This window comes from Accipiter gentilis, chromosome 1 (genome assembly GCF_929443795.1).
Source record: "Accipiter gentilis chromosome 1, bAccGen1.1, whole genome shotgun sequence".
In the NCBI taxonomy this organism is placed as follows: Eukaryota; Metazoa; Chordata; class Aves; order Accipitriformes; family Accipitridae; genus Astur; species Astur gentilis.
In genome coordinates, this window is record NC_064880.1 from 33,345,533 (window position 1) to 33,369,604 (window position 24,072).

The 24,072-nt window shown below is 41.0% G+C and overlaps 1 protein-coding gene across 4 annotated transcripts in view; it reads right to left on the reverse strand.

Annotated features, from left to right (window-relative positions):
• CERS6 (ceramide synthase 6) overlaps positions 1–24,072 on the reverse strand; it is a 132,699-nt gene that overhangs the window by 54,552 nt on the left and 54,075 nt on the right. For all 4 annotated transcript variants that reach the window (XR_007507438.1, XR_007507440.1, XM_049811802.1 and 1 more), the window contains exon 4: positions 10,107–10,164. Coding sequence is in view for 2 of the 4 variants with exons in the window: in XM_049811802.1 (XP_049667759.1) it covers positions 10,107–10,164 (58 nt within the window). In the remaining 2 variants the exon portion in view is untranslated. The remainder of the gene's footprint in view (positions 1–10,106; positions 10,165–24,072) is intronic.

Here is a 24,072-nt window from a genome sequence, read left to right on the forward strand (position 1 = left end):
CACACAGAAGTGCTGTAGTGATTTCACACTAATAGTAACTCCTCACTTTTCTGGGAGCATCTGAGTGATAATATTACTTTGGCCAAAAGTAAGATTCTACCACCTATTGGAGGTCCTTCAAAATATCTTACCATGACTAACCAGAGCAAACAGTGACAGCAGTTGCATTTTATTAGGTCCTGAACCTGACTAAAATAAGCCATTACCAACTTATCAGCTTAGTGACCAGAAACTGAGACACATTGCCCTTAAGGAGGAAGTGTATGCTAGTGTTTCCAAAATTGTTTTATTTAACGGCTGAAATATATGGAAATGTATTCAATGACATCTGAACATATGATTGCATCCAGAACAGACCTCAGGATGTTCTGAAGAAAACTGAAGATGAAGTATCAGTCATAGAAGCGATGCAAGACACAGCATACAGTGAAGCTATTAAATAGTTTAATACCAAAATAGCCACAAAATCGATAGAAAGATAAATAGCAGGAAACTTCCAAAACCTGAATGGCAAATGAGACATCACTCCGGGTAAACATCCCATTGTTCCTGCGTCCCAGTCTTATTTCCCACAGGGATATGAACTCACAGTCTTCATCACAGAGCTGCCTCTCTCCCCAAATACAACAATTCTATGAGTTGTTGTGCATATCAACAACTAATTACCTCCTCTAAGGTTAACAATCTCAATAATCAAGAAATAGAGTTGAACTGTAATACAGAAACTATGTAAAAAAGCAGTCACCAAACCATGAAGTGACAAGTTCTTTTTTCGTATTTCAAATGAAGGTAGTTTGACTTTAGGCTCTAAAATTCTTGATTGTAAGCAATCCAAAATGGCATTTACAAATGCTATACTACTCTCCCAGGGTTGTGAACATCTGCATGTCTTGCTGTTGCTATTTTACTCCAAAAAGAGGCAAAGAACATGCCAACTCAGCTGAGCAGCAGAACGAAGCATCCTCACTCACAAAAAGCATTAGGAAGCCAGGTTCTCTGCATTGGCTTTGTGTAGCAAGGTTTTGGTAGTGGGGGGGGGGGGGGGGGGGTGTTTACAGGGGTGGCTTCTGTAAGAAGCTGCTGGAAGCTTCCCCTGTGTCTGACAGAGCCCATACCAGCCGGCTCTAAGATGGACCCGCCGCCGGCCAAGGCCGAGTCCATCAGCGATAGTGGGAACACCTCTGTGATAACATTTTTAAGAAGGAAAAAAAGTGGGGACAGACAAAAACAGCCACTGGAGAGAGGAGTGAGAACATGTAAGAGAAACACCCTGCGGACACCAAGGTCAGTGAAGAAGGAGGGGGAGGAGATGCTCCAGGTGCCAGAGCAGAGATTCCCCTGCAGCCTGTGATGAAGACCATGGTGAGGCAGGCTGTCCCCCTGCAGTCCATAGAGGTCCATGGTGGAGCAGATATCCACCTGCAGCCCGTGGAGGACCCCACGCCGGAGCAGGTGGGATCCCAGAGGAGGCTGTGACCCCGTGGGAACCCGGCGCTGGAGCAGGCTCCTGGCAGGACCTGCAGATCTGTGGAGAGAGGAGCCCATAGAGCAGGTTTTCTGGCAGGACTTGTGACCCTGTGGGGGACCCACGCTGGAGCAGTGTGCTCCTGAAGGACTGCACACCGTGGAAAGGACCCATGCTGGAGCAGTTTGTGAAGAACTGCAGCCTGTGGGAATGGCCCACGTTGGAGAAGTTCATAGAGGACTGTTTCCCATGGGAGGGACCCCATACTGGAGCAGGGGAAGAGTGTGATGAGTCTTGTCCTCCCTGAGGAGGATGAAGCAGCAGAAAGTAACGTGTGACAAAATGACCATAAACCCCATCCCCAAACCCCTGTGCTGCTGTGGGGGCTTGGTAGAGAATCTGGGAGTGAAGTTGTGCCTGGGAAGAAGGGTGTAGTGGAGGGAAGGTTCTGAGATTTGGTTTTATTTCTCATTACCTTACTCTGGTTGATTTGTAATAAATTGAGTTAATTTTTCCCCAAGCTGAGCCGGGTTTGCCCGTGACAGCAATTGGTGAGTGACCTCTCCTGTCCTTATCTCAACCCACAAGCTCTTTGTTATATTTTCTCTCCCCTGTCCAGCTGAGGATGGGGGAGCGATAGAACGGCTTTGGTGGGCACCTGGCATCCAGCCAGGGTTAACCCATCACATTCTCTCTAAATGCGCATAGAAATTGTAGGCCACTAACAGAGCATCTCCTGCTGTCACACAGTAATTGGCTAGCTCAGCAGTTAGTGCACACATGAGGATAAGCACTTCATTTTCTTCTTTTGAAACATCCTATAGTTTCAAGAAAGAGGAAGTTTCATAACTGTGGAAGTGGAGCTATACCTGTCGGTTTGGGTTTTTTTTTCCTCCATACTACACTGCTATTTTTCTAGCTGCCTTCCATATGTTTATGTCACTTGACTACGTTTTTGCAGTCAAATGTACACTTCAGTATGGCATTCCTGTTGTTTTGCAATCTATCTGCACCACTGGCAGTTGCAATTACATGGCAGACAGTTCGGTTGTAGGGGATGACTCCTTAAAAAGGGAGATGCAGAACTGACACTCAGTCAGCTGCATACATACAGAAGCTTGTTGCACCTGGCATTTTTTAAACATAGCCACAGCATCCTTGTATCATCGGCCTTACTTCAACACTAAATTTGAAAAAGAGCAAGTCAAGTTATTTGTTTATCCAGGCAGATAGTCCTTTTCCCAGCAGGATACCTACAGGCAACTTCAGGTTCCTAAGTCTCAATATAGACTTCACAAGACTCTTACTGCAGGGAATTCGTGCTCTTTTGTGAGTTTGTAATTCTCATGGGCAATTAAAGGAAGGAAACAGAATGTGAAAAGTCACCATATGTCACCTGGAAGCTTTGCTTCCAGATGTTTGTAAAGGTTTTTCATTCTACAGCATTATACAGATACTGCTTAGCACCAAGGATCAGCAAGCAAGTAACAAGCCAATCCTGAATTCCTCACGCTGTTTCTTTATCAGTGAGAAGCTAATGCTAATTTTTCCATTTAATGGGATCACAGTCAGACCATTAACTCTTAATGAACCAAGTGACCACTGATTTAATTTCAAATATTGCTGAAGAAAACAAAAATGTTATCCTGCTCCCATATTAGTGAAAAGCAATGCAGTCGGTTTAACGTCAATGGAACTTAATGTCTTGTTGGCATCAATACTGGTGTGGTGCTCTGCAAGGAATTTTGTTGACATGCAAATGAAACAAATAGTAGTGCTGATAAATCTCACCTGCAGTCAGAAAGGGGAAGAATTTGCATATACATGATCAGAGTGGAAATATAATTAGATAGTTATCTTTTATGCTTCAAATCTTAGGGATTTATAAAGATACAAAGAATGCTGTAGTATATTTATTACCCAGGTAAAGCAACATGTTTCTGGGCATGCAGGTTACTATGCCAACTCCTAGGAAGACCTAGGACCAGATCATATTTTCATAATCATACTTCATAGTGATGATGGCATTTGAGGCCAAATACCTCTGTGTAAGAGTCAATGTCATTACATCACAGATCAACTTGGACATAGGTCTTCTAAGCCACTAACTAGCGCTATCTCATCATATATTCATGAAGATGAGAATCTTTCCAACACTACTAGGTCTGTGGTACCACCCACACAAGAATGCTAGATTTGCATTAGATAACTTCTTATCATTGTCTTTACTCTGGATTACTGTTAGGCTAAGAAAAGAGTAAATACAGAACTTGTAAGATCTACATTTAAGATATTTTTGTTCTATATCTTGTATGTATATATCTAAATACCACATGAAACAAAATCACCTTTTTCACCACTTAATTTAAAAACAAAACCATGGAAATGAGTTAAAAAAGTAAAACTAAAAGCAAACCCCACACTCTGGTTTCATATGTATAAATTACAGGAAAAGTGTGAAATAGGCAAACAAACCAAAAAAAAGTAAACATTTACTTAGGGGAGAGTCTGTTGGTGTTCTAAAAGAAATACAAAGTTATTTCAATTGGGCTTCGCTTCACCTAAGTGCTTCAGTGCTTCATCTGAAAGGACTGGCTTCGGTCCATACATAGTGAGGCTTGACCTAACATCTATTTCAGAAGCTGGAAAACTAAGATGGGATGGTCACATCTAGCATTTGCCATTTTGCCAAGAATGGGGGCAATGAGAAGTAGAAAGGAAAGTGAATGCTTTGCATTAAAGGACTTTATGGGCCACTCACTCTAGCCCCAAATCATTCAAATCTGCTGTGGAAAGCAGTTGAGTAATGGAGTTGGCAGGGCATAATGAAAGAAGGCTTTACCTTCTCTTTGAGGGTTGGCATCTCAGCCTGTTTCCTCGCATAGAAGAATGTTCATCACCAAGTCTACCCTTGGAAACGGTAATATTTGAGGTAGAAAGTAAACTGGCTTGAACTCTAACCTACTTTTACATCAATCCCCTCTTCTCATAAAGTTATCAGAAATGACAGAGGTGACTTCAAATCCTAATTATGATGGCCTATTTCACCCCCTCAGTGCATTAGCCACCATGCTGAGAAGCAGGACGGAGCATCCTGCACCACTGAGTCTGTGGGAGATGGGAGTTCAGCCTGGAGCAGTGCGTGCTCCTGACAGTCAGGCATGTCCTGAAACACACAATGCTACGGAGTGCTGGAGTGGAGTAACAAACCCATCAATATCCCAACATCTGCTTTATACTCATTACCTAGAAAGTTAACAGTTCATTTTCATCAAATAGAAGGTTCTGGTTTGGAAGAACAGAGACAAACATACATTGCACTTCAACTATGAGAGACTCTTTGGGAAGCAGAAAGTCTCACCCCACTATTACACTACTTGGTAATATAAATAAGATAGCTACAATTTAAAGTGTTAAGTTAGAGAGAACTTTAAGAAGAAGCAAAAATTTATAAGGAACATTTTAAAAAGAAACCGAGACCAAAGAAATGATTTCATCTTTGAGATGCTTTGACATTGAAATGTCATCAATTACCTTGCTAGTAAAAGACAATGACAGCAAAACCCCTAATAAAATTAAACCTTGCGGCTCTGTAATATTAATTTACTTATTTTGATGCAAAGGAGAGTAAAAAAAAAAAACCAACAAAAAACCCAGCTGAAGGCACACAGGAGCTGGGAAAGGGAGGAATGTCTAATATGATAATTAAATACTAATAATACTATCATAAAAATTTTACTGAAGTCTGTTAGTCTTTTATGCATACATATTAAGACACAATTTCTAGGTGATGCAATGGTTTGGCTGAGTATCTGGAAGGCTGTGAGCTACTCCTTTACATGTTGTCCATTTGTGAGCAAGAAAGCAACTGCCTTGCCTTGTCTACTCTCTTACCAAAGACTTAATTCTCTCACTTCACTGTAACTCTTGAAAGGAGTCATATTTCCTGGATATTGCAAACATTTGTATGACATACCAATCACACAGGTGCACCCTGCAGTTAAAATCACCTCTTGAGTGAAGAAGGCAAACACCAATGCTAGAAGTTGCACTTTTACTGTTTCTTTAGGCCCATGAAAAGGGAAACAATCAAAGCAGCTGGATATGGCGTATGCTGTCAACAGCACACGTTATAGGAAAGAAGTTCATTCACACAATGTCACTTCATGAGCGACATGTTATCACAACAAAGACAAAGTTGACAACATACGCCCATTTGAGTTAGGAGGCACTGAGGACAAGACCAGTGCAAACTCCATAAAAGTCTCCTGCCTTGAGAGTTCAGCGGTGGGGTTGGCAGGAGGCAGGGAAGTGTGCTGTGAAGCAGCTGTTGTATGACCCAGAGGCTGTGGAAAGCAGATGTCCATATGGATAGAGGGAGAAAAAGAGGGTGGAAGCATAACTTCTTGTGCATTTTAAATTGCTAAAAACCATCATGTACAATATCAGTGCCTGATCACGACACCATGGCCTACAGCAAACAGCCACATGCAGGACACCCTACTGCCAATCCTCTGCCTTCCCAGCCTAAAGGATTTTCCTAAGTTCATGGTGAACTTTATTCAGCAAAATGGCCCAATCTAAGCATCCTGCAGATACCACTAAGACAAAAACTTATTTAAAACACATAGGTTGATAGGTTCTGTTGCAACAGAGCAAACTGAAGACAAAGCTTTATGTCAGGCATTTTTTCCCTATGAATTGAGATTTTTTGAAAATACTGTTCAACACAAGTAAGATTTTTTTTTTTACTTTATTTATGACTTAACAACAAACATCTGTCACTGGAAAAAGACAAAACCAAAGAGAACAGTTCGATAAAGAGACACAGCTTTTAAATCTCCAGCAACATACTCAGCAATTATAGCATGGCAAAAGAATTGATATATCATATCATGTGCAGTTGTTACTACAAAGACTTACAGGCTGCTTTAGTGAGTGCAGAAATTTTTTTATCTATATCAGCTATTAACTGCCATCATGAACAGTAACAAAGGCAAGCTTGCCATGGCATTATAGAGTGAACCATGATTGCTCCGAATGACAGCTTTATTAGCTTTCATGTGCTTCTGTAGGGAAGCGAAAATCAAAGCTGAAAACCCAGGCCTCTTTCTCCTTGTGAGATGCTCTAACCAGGCAAATGTAAAACTTTAATGCAGTTAGTTACTACCATTCTAAAAAATAAACTAACACCAGCATGTGTGCCACACTGACAGTATCACGCTTTCAGAACTAAAACAGAGTTGATAAGTCTGCTAATACTGCTTACTAAGCTTGGGCACATCTTCCCAAAAAGCCAGATAAGCTTGTCAGCTCTACAAAGCTACCAAAGACCTAATGACATTCTTTGCAAGAATAGTGTTTTGCCAGAGTATCCTGGTTAGATCTTCCTCAGGCAGTTTGGTATGTACAAGGAAACACAGACCCTTCTGCTGATACTGCACTGATGCAGTAATATTGCTTTATGCAGCAAATAGGGAAGGTGACAGTAGAAGACAAAGTAGCAATGATTCATATGCTGTGGGCATTATGAGAAAGGTGTTTTCGGAAAGAATCCAAAAGATGAAAATCACCTCCAGGCAAAGGGCCAGCACAAAGCAAAGGACCTCAAAACTAGCTCAACATGGTACTTAAGCAATTGAAGGGCTCCATGCCAGTGTTGTAGGTAAAGATGAATTTTGCCCTCAAACTAAGGAAGGAACATTTAAGAGGGCCAAATGTGAACAAAAACCCCATCAGGTCAGCAACAATATGCAGCAAAGCAAAGGAGTGGCATGTTGCAAGGAGACTAGGTCAAGTCGGGAGGGAAGGACAATGATATAGAAGTCAGAGTGTTTTGTTGCCTGACAATTCAAAAGCCAACAAAGAAACTATAAAAGAAACAATGCATTGGGCACAGTGTTTTATGGAGAGCCTTTTGTACAATTGAGCCTGTTCACTTTTCTAAGGGGGGTACCTTGTAAAAGTCGTATGACCGACTAATGAGCACTTCCCACTCAAGATGGCAAAACCAGCCTTCTCAAATCAGGGTTTAACTATCCAGAAATGGACAAACCTTGAAAGATTCTGTTCCTTTGAAAAGCACCAAAATGCAGTTCCCCTTTTAAAAATGTATTCTTATTACATTTGGATGTTTGAAAGACATACTGTATCAAAATGTTTTATTTAAGTATCCAAAGTTATGTATTAACTAAGCATTAGTTTGGGTTTTAAAAGTCAAAATGAGTATTTCCAATGTGGTCTTATGCTGGTGGCATATTCAGTTCTTCAGAACAGGAACGTCTGTAGCATTTACTCTTTCTCACCCTCTCCCAGTAAAGCAGCATGTGTTGCTGTGATGGAACTGCACCCATTGGGACTGCTGTTGCATCTAGGGTCGCTCACCACACTTATCAGTCTTCCAGACTAGGTATCTTAGGGATGGTGTTAAGCAGACCTTGTTATTTGAAAGGATGCAGATCTCTACTATAGCATTAGCTCAGCAAGACACTGCTGACTATGAATGAACTTTTTCTTCAGGCAAAACAGCTTTTTGAAGGAAACACCTTTCTACCAAATTTTTAAGAGAATTTATTACGCTTAACTTTTTTCACTACCTTCCTAAGGAAGCAATTGTTTCTTTACAATTATTGTATTAAGAAAACCAAGACAAATTAAAAAGCATTATCCACTTTAGTACTGTAGCGAAGCTCTGAAAGAAGCGTCTCCCTCCAGATTTTGGGGTCTGAATTTTGTTTCTTGCAAACCTAGATTTCCCCCCTAAGTGGACACTGCAAAATCTTTGGTGTTTGATGAACAGCAAAAAGCCTGTTCTTTCTTTTAGTTACACAATGTTCCTAGGGAGATGGTATAAATATAAATCCAATCATGATCGTAACTGTTAATTTACAGACATTTCCACGTGAAAGACCTGAGTATACAAAGCAGCATACTGGAATAATGACAATAGCATAAAATGTTGCAAGACTCATTACAACACTGTGTAAAACTGAGTAATTAAAAATACATACACAATAACATAATGAACAAATTCTCTTTGTAAAAATTAAACATGTTGAAAGTTAAAATTACAGCAAAATTACAAAACTGATCCTTGTTAAGCAAGCAATGGTACACCTTGTTCAAACAACCATGCTATGTCAGCCAGCTCTTCTCAAACTGCAGTGATACACTGAATTGGGAGGATGACATCCTGCACTTTACATGTCAACTCAGTCTTTAGAAACAGCTCACAATGGCTTCTAATGAAGCATGCGTTTACTGTATTCTCCTTAGTCTTTAGAAATGCTGGTATTCAGAGTTTTTCCTAGAACAGACACTTTGTTCGTGCTGAGACAGATTTGGTTTATTAATCATATTTATGCTTTCTAGTAGTGATTTTGTGATACTTGCTAATGGTGATTTTTGTGGTATTTGTGGTAATCTGTAATAGAGAAATTCAGAGGACAAAGCCTCCATGTCCTTGTGTATTACAGAATCCTATGAACCCATGGTCACTATCTCTACACACCCACAGGCCAAGAAACCTTTTAGGTTGTGACAACTGCTTATTAAAACTATTCTCATATTTCATACCACAAACATGGACAGAATCAAACGCAGAAAACTGAGTAACAGATCATGACCGTACAGCATGTTAATGGATAAAGTACACACAAAGTATAAGTGTTCAAGGAGGCAGGGAGAGGTTGCACATTACATGCTGCTCTGGTCCATTTGGAGGACTGGTGCACGCACTTCCTCTGGGTCTGACTACTGCTAAATAGCTTAGAACAGCTCTAATGTCCCCTCTCCGCACAGGCACATCATCAGTCCTGCTGGCACCAAGTTGCCTGGCACCTGGACAGCCTCAAGAATTACAACCATAAAAATGATGAAGATTTTTTTTTTTTAATAGCTACTTTTACTTACAAAGCACCAGAAACATTTAGGATACATTTTCTCGTGTCAATTTTTTGTCCAAAACAAAGAAGATAAGATTACATGAATGCACTGAGACCACACATTCCCCTAATTTTGTCTCTCAGAATTACACGAATATGGCCCAACTTGCACAAAAGCTCTAAGAAGTAGTCACACTAGAAAAACACTTTGCACCATAAATCCATATTACTGTGTATGGCAGAGTTAATAGACCTAAGCCAGGGCGTTTAGAAGCTATCATTACCCTTCTCTGCTTAAATCACCAGAAATGCAGCATTGATGGGAAACTCCATGGAAATTTCTCTCCACAATACATCAAACAAAGAACAGGCAAAAAATAGCATTTTACAGAACACTAATGGATTTTGTTTGTTAATAAAAAAAAACTCTGCCAGAGGCATTTAAACAAGGATGATGCAGAAATTGAGATGAATAATTTGGTAAGTATTACAGCCAGCTTAATGCCTATAATGAAAAGTAATAAAGTGAACTAGGCATGTTGCTATACCAATTTATTTTTTTCCTACTCCATTAAATATTGATAAGAACTTACATTCCTTACCAATGCCAGTAGCAACTCATTTTATGAGTACAAATTAAATTTTAATTTTTATTCCTTGTGAACATGAGTTTTATGCCTGTGCTTTATACTATACCTATACAAGATTTCAAACAAATCTGTGATGTATTATGAAAGCATAATAATATAAGTGCCTACCTTTTTCAGGAACCGTACTCCATAGGTAAATATATAAAGGTAAAATGTAAATCTCCACCTGCAAAAGGTACAACAGATTAACTCTAGGATACCAGGTTTACACACTTTACAGATCAACACATGATTTCTTATAGCACTGCCAAACCACCACAACCTGGTCACATTAACAGAAGATGAAGCAAAATTTTCATCTGGTTTTCTACAACATTTGTTATCAAGCATTGTGCTCATCTGCCTGCTTTTCCTCGCCTCCCATTAGCCCTCTGAAAATACTGTCTAATTTCACCTAAATATGACAGGAAAAAAACAAATTTTCAAGGATAATTAAGTTTTTAAAAGTTTTGATGAAAACTAGCAGGACAAAGGAGGACAGAGGACAATTTGCATGCCTACTGCAGGGAAGTTCACTTGTTATTAGAACTAGGACAATGATAATAAGAAATTTTATTAAGCTTTCAATAGGTGACTTTAGAGTGCTGCACATCAAATACAGTCTTTAGTAATGAAAAGCATCATCCGCAATGAGCTGGAATTTTGCTTAGCAGATTCCAGAATTTCAGTCTTGGTTTTAGGGAGTGCATTTGTGTCAGATAGGCTGGATACAGATATATATCCAGAATTTACATCCGCTTCCAAAGAGTTTCCTTGGTAAAGATTATTCTACATTTTCCCAAGCACACATGAAATAATTGCTGAGCATCTAGTTTTTCTTTTCAGATAGAGGCAAACTAGAAGCTAGGATCAAGATGCCACAGAAAATAAGAGAGAAACCAGCTGGAGATTTAATACAAAATCATCCTCTCCTCTACGTCTTTCTCCCTTCCTCAATAAAAGAAGACATACAGAATATCTTCCTATCTTTTGGACCCATTACTGGCTTAGGAAAGAAGAGTCAATGGAAGTATAAGGAAGTAAAATCAAAACCTCATGCAGTGTAAATTCTTAGACGAATTCCTGGGGTTTTTTCCAAGGGTTGGAATGACTACACAAACGCGCTTGACATAAACACCAGTGAGGTACTATTCATAACATTTATAGCAGGATGAGATTTAGCTTCCTTACTGTGAAGCAATACTGCAGCGTGAATCATGTTCAATTACATATTTTACAGCACTTACAACTTCCTCTCCACTGGCAAAACTATTAGCTTACAGTTAATTGGCATTGAAGTGTGTTCAGACGTTACTGGAATGGTTTCAAAACTGAAAATCGTCCTACATAAAAGAAGGTTAATCCAAACCTTTCTCTTCAAAGCTACTTTTACAAGTATTTAGAAAGTCAGTTGTGTCATACATATATAACCCTCTGACAAGTTGAGTACAGAAGAGTGTAAGAACATCAATGAGATTTAAAGTGTGATACTTCAGCTGAACAGAAACTCTCTTCTCCTGTAGTCTGCATAGCACTGCAGAGATTAATTTATTTAATTGATATGATACAAATATCAATCCCTTCAAGGTTTCAGACACACTAGCAACATGGCTCACAGCTTTTGTGTCAGCAGTTTCCTCAAGATACTGCAAAAATAGAGTACTTGGAGGAAAAACGTTAGTTGTGCTGGTAGAAACCTTCAGATCATGCACATGGAAGAAACAGCAAGGACTGCAATATGAAGGAAGGTTTTATTTGGGTAACAATTTTCTCATTAGGCTGGTCCTACGGGTAGGAAACCTGCCATGTAACTTCAAGGTTACATATCTCATTAGTGAAAGTTTGAAGGCTGTCACTGAAAATAAAAATATTAAGAGGGAAAAACTGTCTAACAATCTCACTGCTGAGCACTCCCAGTGCCCTTCTTTTGCTCCTAAGTGTGAGCAGTTATGATAAATTCCTCACAAAGTTTTCTTGTTTTAAAAATGAAATCCATCATTCACAATATACAGTATATACTTCTTTATCCCTCTATTTGGGTCTCACTGCAGCCCCCCAATGAAGAGATGCAAGTGGAGGGAAACAGTTACGAGCAGGAATCACATCCACTCACAGTATAGTCCAGTGTCCAAAGCACCTTAGAATTAGGCAAAATGTTCTTTCTCTCTGCAGAGGACATCATAGAAGAGAAGAACATCTTTCTTAAGTGTGAGGTTATCAAGTCTCATTCCCAGCTGAATTCACAAAGTGGTAGTTGATTAAGAAAGGCCTTAGTTTGTCCTAGGTAATAGTCCCAACTCTCATGGTTGGAAAAAGCCCTTAGCCTGAGCACTGAATAGTTACTGACCCAAGGGAAGGGAAGATGTCTGGCCAGTGGCATAAACCCTCCCTAGTACCCTTTCTGATATCCTGCTCAAGGTCCTTCTTAAGCATCAGCAGCTTATGCTGAACATCACCAGGTCACTGGGGACAGTTGTTGTTAGGGTCACAGCTGGTTGTCTGCACCAGGGAAAGTAAAAACTCTTCTAGCTAGCAGCAGTAGCAGAGCCCAACAGACTGAGAAAAGCAAGGCAAGATCTGTACTAAGGTTTCTTCTGTTCCCCTTTCCCCCCCAGCAATACTTGCTGCCCTATTAAAGCAATACAATGGAGGCCACTAGGTGAAGCACCCCATTGTGGGCAACCGCCACATCAATTCACATTTAACTGAAAGATGATGACAGATGAAGCTGCTCTGCTTTGTGAGAATTTGCTCTGGCCCTCAGACTTGAAACATTCCTCCAGTTAGTTGTATAGAAACACAAAATTTGAATGACCCACGTACACACAAAGCCTGCTGCTTGAAAGACTTTTTAGGTTAATTTAAATCCAGCAAACCCAGATGAAAGCGCTCAAGGAACATGTATTCTGGAAGACTTGATCTGTCTGCTCGCAATAGGGTTTATGAGGTTCACTTTAGTCCTGCACTAACATGCCTACAAGACCTCCAGATTGAACCAGGCTTGTGTGTGATCTGCTCGAGCTCAGAATGAGGGATGTCAAACCTGTTTACATATGGCCCTTCTGGCAAATTCTTTAGGCTGTGCTGGTGCTTACCAGGCCAGTGTTCCAAATACGGAAGTGACACACTGCAGTGAAGAGTTAAGCTAAAAAGTGACTCTTCAGTAAGAAAAAAAGGAATTCTTTTCTAATGTAGTCTTAAAATGAATGCTCTAGAGCCCCTCAAGAGTTCAGCAACAGATCTGACTGCTCTTGTTCAACAAATGAGTGTATTCCTGATCCAGAGGAGAGACAGTTTCTTACCCTCTCAACCCTTTTAACTCTGAGTTGCTAATGAAATTTGAAAGATGCTTCAGCATGATACAGAACACTAAGAAGATGGAAAAGTTGGAGAGCCTCTGCCAACTAATCTGGTGTACCCCACCGTGTGTCAGAAAGATCCTCCCCACAGACCTGCTGTCCAGCAGAGCAAGCTCGACGTGGCTACTCTCCCAGGAAAAGGGCCACTTCTCCCAAGAATAAGGCTGAAGAAGCACAAGACCTCTTTGCTCCTGCAGTTTTCCCTTTCTTCTATTTCTTCTGCAGGAAGACCGGTCAGCCGGGCTGTGAACACAGGCACTCCCGCAGAGCCCCCAGCTTAGCAGCACACCCCCGGCAGTGCATAGCCCTCCCCACCATAAGCGCACACCCCTTACGGCTCCGATGTCAAACCAGTGCCTGCTGCCCAGCAACAGCAGGCAAGGATCCAAAGTTATCCAACTGACTTTTGACAAGCAAACATGAAACATAATAAATGCACAAAGTTAAAAATGTAACAGCTATTTTGCTTCCAGAATTGTAGCTGTTATTTACAGAGATGCTTTTGCCACTGATTTGCTACAGTCAGGGCCACAAACAGCAATGTAAGAATGCCACGCTTCGAAACACTTGGCATTAAACTCCCTCTCATATTTAGCAACTAGCTATAAGCTCACCACTTTGCCTGCAAAGAAACTGGCTTTCCGGCTCTGGAAACTATTTTCAGAGAAACTGCAGTCTCCTGAAGTTTTTCCTATGGAAATTCACTTCCGAAGAATTTCAGATTTGGTGTTCCCAGTCACCCACTGATCAACTCCTGGCAGTAGCTGACAGACTTCTAGGCTCGGGCTTTGGGCTGAAAGCTAAACCGAGCCTAACGCAAACTCCACAGATGCAGGCCTTCGTTCTGGAGAACATGAGAAGGCTTGAACTGCCATAATGCAGCTTGTTCTCCATTTTAATCCCCACCATCTGACTGAACTGGGCAAGCACATAGCTAAGCTACTGCAATTGTTAGCTGAGGCTGAAAACTATTTTTGCTGCAATGATTTCCTGTGGCTGTGAAGAGTATGTTCACTGTGAGAGTGCTCAAAGGAGCATTTCTGAGGCCAAGTTTAAACAATACTGAATGTTTAATTCTTTTAAATGGGAAGCATTGCTAAGTTCCCCACATGCCCACTGTGACTTAAAGCAGTCCATGTTTTATCCTCACATTGCATTTTTCTGCTCCCCAAACACAGTATGAGAGCCTTCACCTTTGATTCACTCAAGGCAACTTAATCCAATTAATGCTGTTCCTGACATAGCTAGACGTATGCATTCCTCCTAGATGGTTACGTCTAAGGAGAGATCCCAAACCAATGGACTCTGAACATTTGGATCAACTTAGTATTTGTGACATTGTCTACCAACCTATTATAGCTCCCATTTTAGACAAAGACAAAAACAAACACCAAGAAACAAACAGCAGCTCTTCTCCCCTAAACCAACAAAAGATCCCCACAAAGATAGTAAAAATACAAGACAGAGCACAGAAAAAAAAAACACTTAATCCATCCAAAGCCTAGGACTACTAGCACCTCAAACATTTAATGGTCTCACAAATTCAAACTTAAGACCTTTTGTGTTGTACCACAAGTGTTGATCTTACAGTATTAAGACTTCAATCTTACAGTTGTTAAGTTGCACAAAACTGTGCTTTTATATCAGGCACATGACAATTCAGGTGTTACTGTGTTTCACTCTGAGCAATCTCTTTGGATGTTTTGCCTTCCCTGATCAAAGCCCTAACACACATAGGCAGTTAGCAATGCTCTCTCACAGGATTGTTAGGGAATTGTGGTGGATGACTATTAATACTTCACAGCCTGTGTCACTATCTAGAAGAGTAAAGCAACAAATTGTCACCTTCTTTCGAGACATTAGCTTTTTAAGGTATTTAGAAAATCAGAGCTCCAACTCTTTTCCAGGCAGAACTCAAAATAAGACAGGGTGAAGGTGGCACACTCTCAGCATTCAGCCTGGTACACATGGACATACGTTTTCATTTGCAAATTTTCAGAGATCCTCTAAAGAATTTGTATTCTAAGTTCCAATCTCACAATCTCCCTCACATAATAAAGCTCTTTTAAAATAAATTAAGAGCTTTATTAAATCCTACATCTGTATGTGTGTAGATCATCACGGACCTATACACTAAAACCCCAAACATAGAGCAGATGAGAAACACAATTAGCGCGTAGGACAGCCCCATGGCATACCTTTGATTGGTTCAGACACCAAATAGAAGTGCAGCTCTGCTTCAGTCTGTACCCTCCACTAAATCTTTATTTATCTTCATTCCTGATAACTAGTCTCATACAAAGCTGCAAGTGTGACAATACAGTTGACAGCAGTAGCCCCACTGCTCCAATTTGCTGCCTCCCAAGATTTCTGTAATGATAATTTGCTGCATTTCTGCAAAGCCTGGCAGATGCAAGTGGATATAAAGAATGTTAATTTAAATAAGTAAATAAATATAAAATCGTCTTGCCCTTTTTGGTGTGCTGCTGCTGTTGAGTTAGACTGGAGCAACCATGCAAATGGTAAATAGCTCCTGCACTATGGTTAAGCAGAAGTTATTTGAGGAAGGAGACTGTTATGCACAGCTCACTAAGATGTGCAAAATAGCAGGTATGATAAAATGAGAAATCTTTATTGCTTTCCTCTTCAATTTTCTGGCTTAAGATTTGACTGTCATCTGATTTTCCTCTTGGCTGCAGTTTGAATCAGTTATTTAATATTTAATGTTACAGTGCCACTTGAGACCAGTCCTGTCCTAAATCCGTATGCTCAAAATGCAGCTCTGAAAGTCTTAAGAGCAAAATTTAGTAGTCCAGAAAAAAGGAAAGGAAACACAGTACTAAATTTTGAAGTGATGCAGTTTTATAAATAATAAAGCATGTTTATATAATTAGATCAGAAAAGATGCATAATACAATAGGTGTTTTAGTAATTCCTTCTAGGTTACATAGCTTCTGTTTTATGGTTATACAACTGTTCTCTTCTGAGTGCTTCAAGGACTACATAAAATAAAGCTCTGATAAGACCTCAGAGATCTATTAGCATTGCCAAATTTTGCCCTACGAAGAGGTACTACTATCTGGAAAGCTCATGGGAAGAACACACAATAAAAACAGATGTCGCTGCCATGCACCCTCCCCTGTGGTCTGATCAAGAGAATTGGTTTCTCATTAATGATGTGCAATGCACACAGCTGACAAGTTTTGGAGAGAAAAACTGATCCAAAGCCTTTCCAACCTGGACCTCTAGTCTCCATTCTTACTAGTGATCTGACAAGTCACCTGTTTCCAAACACAGTCTTTCAGCTCCCCTGTGGATATCACAACAGCCACTCACTGTCCCACTCTTTCAGCTCTACACGAACAAAAACTTAAAATCTTCCAGATTTCATTCGCTTTTCACCTAGCAATGCTGTCCTAGCCATGATGGCCAACATATATGCATAAGGCAACTTTTGTGACAGGTAATTATCTTCTTAGACCAACTTGTATTAGCCGTTTCCATTTTTTCTCGTGCTGAATGTTACTTTCCGGTAGCATTAAGTCATCTGCCTCAGATTGGTTTTTGGCCTGCTAAAGCAGATGCTGATTCCTTACAGGTATTGATCTTTCCAGAAGTAGGCTAGGTGTTAGGGTTGTTTCTCCTTTTCCCTGAAGAAACCGCCCAGCTGTGTAGCATACTTCTATCTGTGCAGCACACACCGAGTTTGTGCACAGCAACCACACACACTGCCTTGATATTACACGGTTATAGATCAGTCTTCTGAGGCTGGTTTGCTGTTTCTTCGCATTCTGTACTTCTATTTCAGATGATAAACCTCACCATCTTCTAAGCAGGAGTTGCAGCGCTGTCATACTTGAAATAGGAGGATAAGCAAAGTTTGTAGCAGTACATTCAAACCTTGTCTTGTCCTTAATTTTATTTTCCCTTTTGCATCCTGAAGAAGTACATTTACTTAGTAATTTATGTTCTTGCCCTTTCCCCACCTCCCAGTCATTGTTTGTTGCATCACTGAAATTTTAGAAAAACTGCTACAAGATGCTGATTACAACGAAGGTTGGTTTTTGGTGTGTGCTTTATTTTTAAAGAATTAATATATTATCCTTCAGTATTCCAAGCACACTACAAAGAAACAGCGACAGGAAATTTTTGTACTATTTTTCATGCAAAAGTGCTGTTATCAGAGCAGCAAGAATAAAACTAAAGAAGCCAGAACCCCAAATTTACCAAGAAGCACCATCTAACCAAACTATACTCATTAGTCTGAAAATATTTAAATAACTAATCATAAGGGATAGCATTAAATATTTCAAAGCACAGATTCTGCAGCATCTTATACTGACTATTTCCTGTCTGATAGTCACAATTTCAACCTGTTTCAGGGCCTGGTCCTAGAAGATTTAACCTGCAAGTAACCAGGACTACATAAGCTGATGCATTACTTGACTCCCCTAGAGAAATCCATGACAAAATTTAACTTTCACGTACTCATGTTTTTTTCATCTGCCAGTTTCTTGAACGTCAGGGAAGTGAAAAACAAAGCATCCCCAAATGAGCAAATGTCAATACAAACAGAAGGGCCTGTCACACTATGATATCAGTAAAACAGAATGAATGGAATTACATGGATGTACGTGAAGTGCAAAATGTGTAGCATACAGATGAAGTTACCAGAAAGGTCTCCATTGTAGCCTGGGCTCTGTATTCTGCCACAGCAAGTCTGTGTATACCCACCCTGGTGAGATAACGAAGAAGACGACAGAGGCTATATTGAACAATGGGTTAACTGTATTAGGTTTGTGTGGCAAGGTTTTGGTAGTGTGGGGGTAACAGGGGTGGCTTCTGTGAGAAGCTGCTGGAAGCTTCCCCTGTGTCTGACAGAGCCCATACCAGCCGGCTCTAAGACGGACCCACCGTCGGCCAAGGCCGAGCCCATCAGCGATAGCGGTAGCGCCTCTGGGATAACATATTTAAGAAAGGAAAAAAAGCTGCAGAGGGACAGAAACAGCAGCTGGGAGAGAGAAGTGAGAATATGTGAGAGGAACAACTGTGCAGACCCCCAGGTCAGTGAAGAAGGAGGGGGAGGAGGTGCTCCAGGCACTGGAGCAGAGATTCTCTTGCAGCCCATTGGGAAGACCCTGGTGAGGCAGGCTGTCCCCCTGCGGCCCAGGGAGGTCCACGGTGGAGCAGATATCCACCTGCAGCCCGTGGAGGACCCCACGCCGGAGCAGGTGGGTGCCCAAAGGAGGCTGTGACCCCGTGGGAAGCCCATGCTGGAGCAGGCTCCTGGCAGGACCTGCGGATCTGTGGAGAGAGGAGCCCATAGAGCAGGTTTTCTGGCAGGACTTGTCACCCGATGGGGGACCCACGCTGGAGCAGTGTGGTCCTGAAGGACTGCACACCGTGGAAGGGACCTGTGCTGGAGCAGTTAATGAAGAACTGCAGCCTGTGGGAAGGACTCACATGGGAGAAGTTTGTGGAGGACTGTCTCCCATGGGAGGGACCCCACGCTGGAGTGGGGGAAGAGTGTGATGAGTCCTGCCCCTGTAGAGGATGAAGCAGCAGAGACAACATGTGATGAACTGACCATAACCCTGATTCCCTGTGCCCCTGCGCCACTGCTGGGGCTAGGTAGAGAATGTGGGAGTGAAGCTGTGCCCGGGAGGAAGGGTGTAGTGGAGGGAAGGTGTTTTGAGATTTGGTTTTATTTCTCATTACCCTACTCTGGTGGATTAGCAATAAATTAAGTTAATTTTCCCTAAGTTGAGTCTGTTTTGCCTGTGATGGTAACTGGTTGAGTGATCTTTCCCTGTCCCACGAGCCTTTTGTTATATTTTCTCTCCCCTGTCCAGCTGAGGAGGGGGCAGTGATAGAACAGCTTTGGTGGGCACCTGGGATCCAGCCAGGGTTAACCCCCCACAGTTACCATATGCCTATGGCTACACTAACAACTACCATAGCATCATCCCAAAATCATTAGGGGAGCTAGCAAGTTTCTCACCTCCACCAGCACTGCGTACGTGTTCTTGCTGAGGCCATTGCCAACATCTATTCAGCCACGGGCCAGTGCTTGCCTCTTTTGAGCCAACAATACTCCAGTGATGCCTGCCTTGCTGTCCTAGACATACATATTATGTTATGCCCAAATATCACAAAAACTATTCTGCCAATCAAAAATCTGTTTCCATGTAGGTACAGGGGAAATCTTTCCACAAAAGCATTTTGATAGACAGCCATACAAATACAGTATTATGCAGGCATCATCTTGACCCAGGTTAGTTTACAGCTTTCAGCTCTCAGCAAAGAACATGAAGGAGGAAAAAAAAATAATCAGAACAGCATATGACAAGCTGCCACATCAGCTTACAAAACATTTACATCTGAAGAAAACACTCAGTTCGGCTTTCTCTAAAGAGCATGAAAGTACATTATCGGACAACTTATTAACGCAGAAACCAATGTAGTTAAATGTAGTAAGGGAAAAATATTAAACAATGCGGAAGGTAATTCTCATCTAACTCTGGGTCTCCGTGAACAGATGCACAGAGTCGATGTATCTATAAAATGAAAGGCAATGAAATGTAACATAAAACTGTGTAACAACATAAATACAAGGGAGGAGAGAGGACTAAGGACTTGCATGCCAATTAATTCATTGTCGTGTATAAAATAAAACCTTCGTACCACTACCCTTCAGCGAGTCAGGTATTTTGATACAAGTTGATTGTGACTAGCAACTTGTAGAGAACGAGTCATACTCAAATCTCTTTCTTTTGGTAGAGACTGAAATAGGCAAAGATACCAAATAGTTTTGACTACTAAGTCTGTGTAGTTTGCAGTCTCCTGTGGAAGAGAACAACCTGCTACAAAAGGCATCCCTGGGGAGCTCCTACTGGACCAAATCTGTATGGATTCAGTGTGAATTTGGCAAACACTATTTGCTAGTGGTACACATGCAAAACATCTAACAACTTTGAAGACAGCAGCAATGGGAATAAGAAGGGTATCATTCTAAATTAGCATTTTGTTCACATTTGTCTTTCTTTTTTAAATGAAAATAAGAGTAGAACTTGGTGGATATCTGCATTTACTGAAGATCCAAAAATGTGCATCCACATAAGAATGGAGAGTTTATTCTGAATCTGACAGTATGTCCTCATGAATAAATACTTGCTTGCAATGCATTTCATAAAATTATTACAGCCTAGGTAAACATTGCTCATGTTGCTTTCATACTGCAAACACATAACAGGTCAAACAAAAGCACAGTTTGGATTGGTAACAAAATTAACATCTTAGAAAAAGAAAAGAGAACTTTGTAGGAAAAGTCAAAGCAATATGAAGGTAAAAAGTACAAGGCAAAAATCACACAAGTAACCACTAAGGCATATAAAGGAAGCAAACATCAAATCTACAGGATAAAAGCAATGAAAAGAGGAGAATGTGTTGTGAAATGGAGGAAGAGAAAGTTTTGCTGTCTTCCCCCTCTTCTGCTCAGCTTTTAAAACCAATACCACAGATGAAATAAAGAACTGACAAGGACCATTACAGATTTGAGAAGTAAATGCAACCTTCACTATTAATAGATAGTAACTATTTTACACTATTTGCTATTCTACTTGGACAAGAATGGTTTTATTATTGGAAAGTTTCATTTAAAAGAAATTTTAAAAGCCCTCAAATTTTGGCAGCAATAAAATATTTTTGACAAGAGAACAAGAGATATCAGTACCTGAAATCTACCACTTAGGAGAGATCAGTATCACAGACAAACACACTAACAAATGGTAAAGAAGCAGCAGCCCAATGGTTCAAGTAGAACAAGAGAGATAAACTGGGAGAAAACCCTGTGCTGAATTCACAGAAGATCCTCCCCAAACCATCAAAAGTCAGTTTTTAAGCCCTGTGAATCCCATCTACTAAACATCAAAAGTAGTCTTGAAATCTGTAGCATCCAGACTGAGCCCTTACTTTCTTGGCTGTATATTCCCTATAGCTCTTTTGAAAAATCCCAGCTGTGTCTCCATGTTCCTCCACTTTCAGGCCACTTGTCTGCAGTGTTTGGCAACTCAACTTCAGCTGAGGCTGACTGAAGAAGGCAGTCAGTCTCTTCCATAATTAAGAACTAGACAATTCAAGGTGCGTGGAACATAAGAAAGCAGCAGCTACTGCAGTCTTTGCAGTTTTCCTTTAGTTGTCTTTAATTGTTATATTGTAACTGTAATTTTGAACTACTGTTCACATTAACTAGAACTTAGAGAAGAATTATTTAATTTCCATAACATAAAATAACGATGAGCACACAGAAACCACAAGAGAATGGAAACCCAGTTAATTTATTCTAACCTTGCTTAATGTGCAATGATAATGGTAAGTAATCGTGTCTTTGCAGGACCAGGACATGAGTTAATTTAAATTTATTAATTGTGTTAAAAACTGTGTCACAGAAGGCAGTAAGGGCAGGGAATTCAAAGTTTTAAGTAATCCGATTTGACGGAAGAGGGGAATTTCCTAAGATACAAAATGAAAAGTGCTTACAGCACAGTCTAAAGATATGGTGAACACAGTCTGAGGACGCAGCATGGACATCTTTGCCTGTCTGCTCCAGCAGAACAGCATGGGAAGAGGGCTGGCAATTCCTGACAACCAATGTTTTCATTTCCCCCAATCCCATGCTTGGGCACAGAGATGTCCTGAGGCCCAGCTTAAAAAGAGGAAACAGATCACAGACCAGATTCACAGGTGAGCACGGCAGATAAGGTAGGAAAGGAATCACGAGGGAAACTACCAACCTTGCCCAATTCTGGAGTCTGTTTCATACCAGTCTCAAACTAACTGGAGTAAGTCTCTTGAGGAGCATACTATAGAGTTGCAAGACATCTACTCCCACCTTCCCCTTCACCAGACAGTTCAGCTTTCTAATGCAGTGGCATAGCAGGGCAACTAGAACAGAGCCAGACCCAGTATTTTACTATTCAAAATTGAGAAGTAATGATAGGAAGACTTCGATAAAGGGTGTAAACACAGCCACAGAAGCCGCTGTTGAGCAGAAAAGCATTCATTCTCTCAGCCAGTGTTAATCTAAGCACTGGTATAGAGCTGGCAGCAGGAAGAGATGCACTTAGAGCACTGCATGGCACACCATGCTGTGCTCCACCACACCATGTCCTCCCACCCAGCCACATCAGAAGGGGCCAGGTGGCTGCAGCAATTTCCCCCCCTTCTCCCCTCTGCCACACCAAAACCTGAGTTTTCACATTGGATGCAAGTACTGCCCATGCCTCCCTGGTTTCCCTTCTGTTACTCAGATGCATGCATACGCCACACAACCACAAGCAACAGTACTTCAGCATGCTTATGTGACCACCTTGTGACCCACAACAGGAAAATCTGACTGACAAGCATTCCATGTTTTTATGCAGGGTGACCTTTAAGCCCCATAAGTATAGTGTACTGCCTTATAAAACCACTGTACAGCCAGCTGTTTGGCACAGGGAAAGGCAAGTGGGAGGGCAAGGACACAGAGGTCAGGGAGGGGACCTCTACTGTTACTAGAGCTTCAACGGTAGCCTGTGCTGCCAAACTACATCCTGAGCCAGCCTGTGCAAGTACGCTACAGAACAAAAGTACATAATAAAGTCATAAAAGGGTGTATAATTAAGTTGCTTATCCAGCCTGGACACCAAAGAAATGTGAATAGTCCAGAGCCTAATACAGAAGCTCCAAAAGGCAAAGCTGAAGGCGTAAACCTACAGCAAACCACACTGTAACAGCTGGGTGTCATTGCCCAGACTCTGCCTTTGGAAGTGCAAGTTCTGAGCAAGCTGTGCGTTGGAGAGAAGGTATGTTCAAGATGTCTCATCCTGATTCATCAGAGAGCAAGTGTTAGGGCAGAATTAAAATTGCTGTCAGTGACTGCACTGTGTTCTCACAACTTTAAAATTAGGACAGCTTGCCAGCCATTAACTTATTCATGTGTCCAGGGACTCAGGCTACATGTTACATTTTATGTAACTCAAGGCAACCAGTACTGTCTTACTCTCTTTCTCTTGGAGCAGGGAAGCCATAAGTGAACCAGCTCTGAATGACAACATACAAAAAAGCAGATTTACACTAAATAAAAAGCTTTATCAATACTCCCTGCACTGACTTCACATGTGGCTTAGAGAGAAATACAAATTCAACTCAGCCTACCCTGGTATCAGACAAAGGAATCAGTAATGTACAAAGCTATTGAGTGCTAGTCTCAAGGAGCAACATCTCACCCTGATGTATAACAGAGCAGGATTTCTGTCTTAGCTTTATATACCCAAATATGACTCCAGGCCTTTTTGCACAGCACTAGTTTCCCCGACATGAGTCTCAGTATCAATGCCTCATTCTCTTTTACCTTCTTTTGAGACCTTGCATTCAAGCACATCTCTCTTCCTTTTCTGTGATGTTATTAGATATAATACTCTTAAGAGAATAATAGGTCCTTGAATGTATCAATCCCAGAGTCTAGATGTAAGTCTTACAGTACTGTGACAAAAATCGCAGTATTTTACATGCTTACTATAGATAACAACTGCCAGACTGTCTTTGCTACTCTCTACACTTTAGCTGCCACTTGCTAGATGACTTCAATTAGAGTCTCCTTTTTGGCATCCGTGACTCATCTCAACTTCCCTACTACCTGCAGCTATAATAAACTCTTGTTGCACTCAGTGAAGGTCACATCATCCCTCTTCTGGAAC